The sequence below is a fragment of the Seriola lalandi genome, unplaced genomic scaffold (genome assembly GCF_002814215.2).
Source record: "Seriola lalandi dorsalis isolate HSWRI2012SDOR001 ecotype SW California unplaced genomic scaffold, Sedor1 jcf7180002053973, whole genome shotgun sequence".
Classification (NCBI taxonomy): domain Eukaryota; kingdom Metazoa; phylum Chordata; class Actinopteri; order Carangiformes; family Carangidae; genus Seriola; species Seriola lalandi.
The window spans coordinates 202,388-204,355 of record NW_019524526.1 but is presented as its reverse complement, the minus strand read 5'-3'; the positions used below and the strand labels follow the sequence as shown (position 1 = coordinate 204,355).

At 36.6% G+C, this 1,968-nt stretch overlaps 1 protein-coding gene across 1 annotated transcript; it reads right to left on the bottom strand.

Moving 5' to 3' along the window:
• Positions 1-1,038: 1,038 nt before the first annotated feature.
• Positions 1,039-1,968, bottom strand: LOC111652381 (olfactory receptor 6C1-like). Its single transcript, XM_023402631.1, has one exon. The coding sequence runs from the start codon at positions 1,966-1,968 to the stop codon at positions 1,039-1,041; it is 930 nt and encodes a 309-aa protein (XP_023258399.1).

Here is a 1,968-nt window from a genome sequence, read left to right as displayed (position 1 = left end):
CATAGACTAGCATCTTCTCCATAGCAACGGCAGCAGAGGCTTTAGAAATGAAGTTTATATTTCAAAGCAACGGCTATTAGATGAACCTATAGTCTTGTCAAATTATCCAGGAGTTGTTGTACATGAACATTGAGGATATTATTTAAAGAAAACTTAGACCTCAGCTGAGGCTGAAGTGGGTTGGATCACGAATGTGAGGTCAGTCCCGCTCCCTCTCAGAATGACTTGCTATTGAAGAGCCTCAAACAAAGCAAAGTCACTTCACATCCACAAGTGAATACAACTTGTCCCCTTCCTCACTGGAATTAATTAGGCGCAAGTTTTGGTGTAAGCATACTGTAAGGGATTTGGAAATGAAGTGTGGTCTGAGATGAGGTCTGACCAGCAACAATATGTGAAAATACCTGTGTGGGACTTTACTAGTTGCGTTGACTACTCAGTCTGTGAAAACAGTTGTGTAACGTATTCTGTTGCTCAAGAGGAGTTTTGTGAAGTCTCTATCTGAGCTTTTCACATTGTATATGTAAGGGCTGTTCTCTGATGACTGGTAAGAACTTATATGTGCTATTAATCATATTCATATTGAGGCATGAACAAAATCTGCCAGAGTGAGAGAGAGGTGTGATGTGTTAGCACATATTAGTTTGTATGATGTAGTGTGACAAATTTCCTACTTGATATTACAAACACAGACAGAACAAGAAACATATACATATTTTCATACATGTTGCATATATCACAGATATAAATCAAGTCAAATGCTTTGTTGGTGAACATATACTGAGGTATGCAGTCCTCACGTAGAACAAACTGGGCCGTCCTGAAGACATTTTCAGCAAAACTCCACACATTGTAATATTTCTTAAAGCAAACACACTGAATTCCTTTGCCAGGGACACTGCCTTAAATTAGTTTCGGTTAGAAGTTGGATATACATTACAACATTACACCTGTTGCATTTCTTCTTTCTATCAAACAACTTTCATCTGTATTGTTCCTGTTAGATGGAAAATAAAATCAGAATTAATCATTTTGAGGTTATTTTCTTCCAACATGAATTAAACACAGAATTTTGTGTCTTATTTTGGTCAGTTTAAATCCATATATTAGAGGATTCATAAATGGAGGAATGAGGAGAAATTCTATAGAGATGAAGTTTTGAAGGCTCTGAGGTAAATCTGTGGAGCCAAATCGCATGTACATCAAATCAAAAACAATTACAACAAGGAATGTAACTAAAGAAATTAAATGGGGCACACATGTCTGCATAAACTTTATCCTGTCATCTGTGGACCTCACACAAGTCCTAATGAGATGCATGTAAGTCCAAATTATGAAAAAGCCGTGAAACACATAAATGAAAATTGTTGCATATGAAATAATATTATTTGAAACTGTGTCAGTGTCAGAGCAAGCAAGTTTAACAATTATCCAGTTCACACAAAAGAGTTTTTGAATTTTCGAACCACATAACTTCAGGTTGGATGTTAGTATAATACTGATGGAGAAAATACAGAAAGGTGTCAGCCAAGAGAAACATACCAGCGCAGAGAGCTTCCTCTTAGACATAAAAGAGTGGTAGTGCAGTGGTCGACATATAGCCAGATACCTGTCATAGGCCATAACTGCTAGAATGGACAAATCACAGCAAGCAAATGAGTACATGACAAAAGCCTGTACGAGACATCCTTCATATGAGATTTCTTGAGAAGACGACAGTAAATCTAAAAGGAATTTGGGGTAGAAACCTGTGGCCCCATAAAGTCCATTAATGCAAAAACTACACAATAAAATGTACATAGGTTCATGCAGGTTTTCATCTACGATAATGATAGTGACGAGAGAGATATTGAAAAACAAAATCACACAGTAATACAGTAAAGTGAGTGAGAAAATAGTAAGTCTGTAATTCATTGTCTCGTTTATCCCAGAGAGAGTGAAAATTCTTACGAAAGTAACATTATCCAT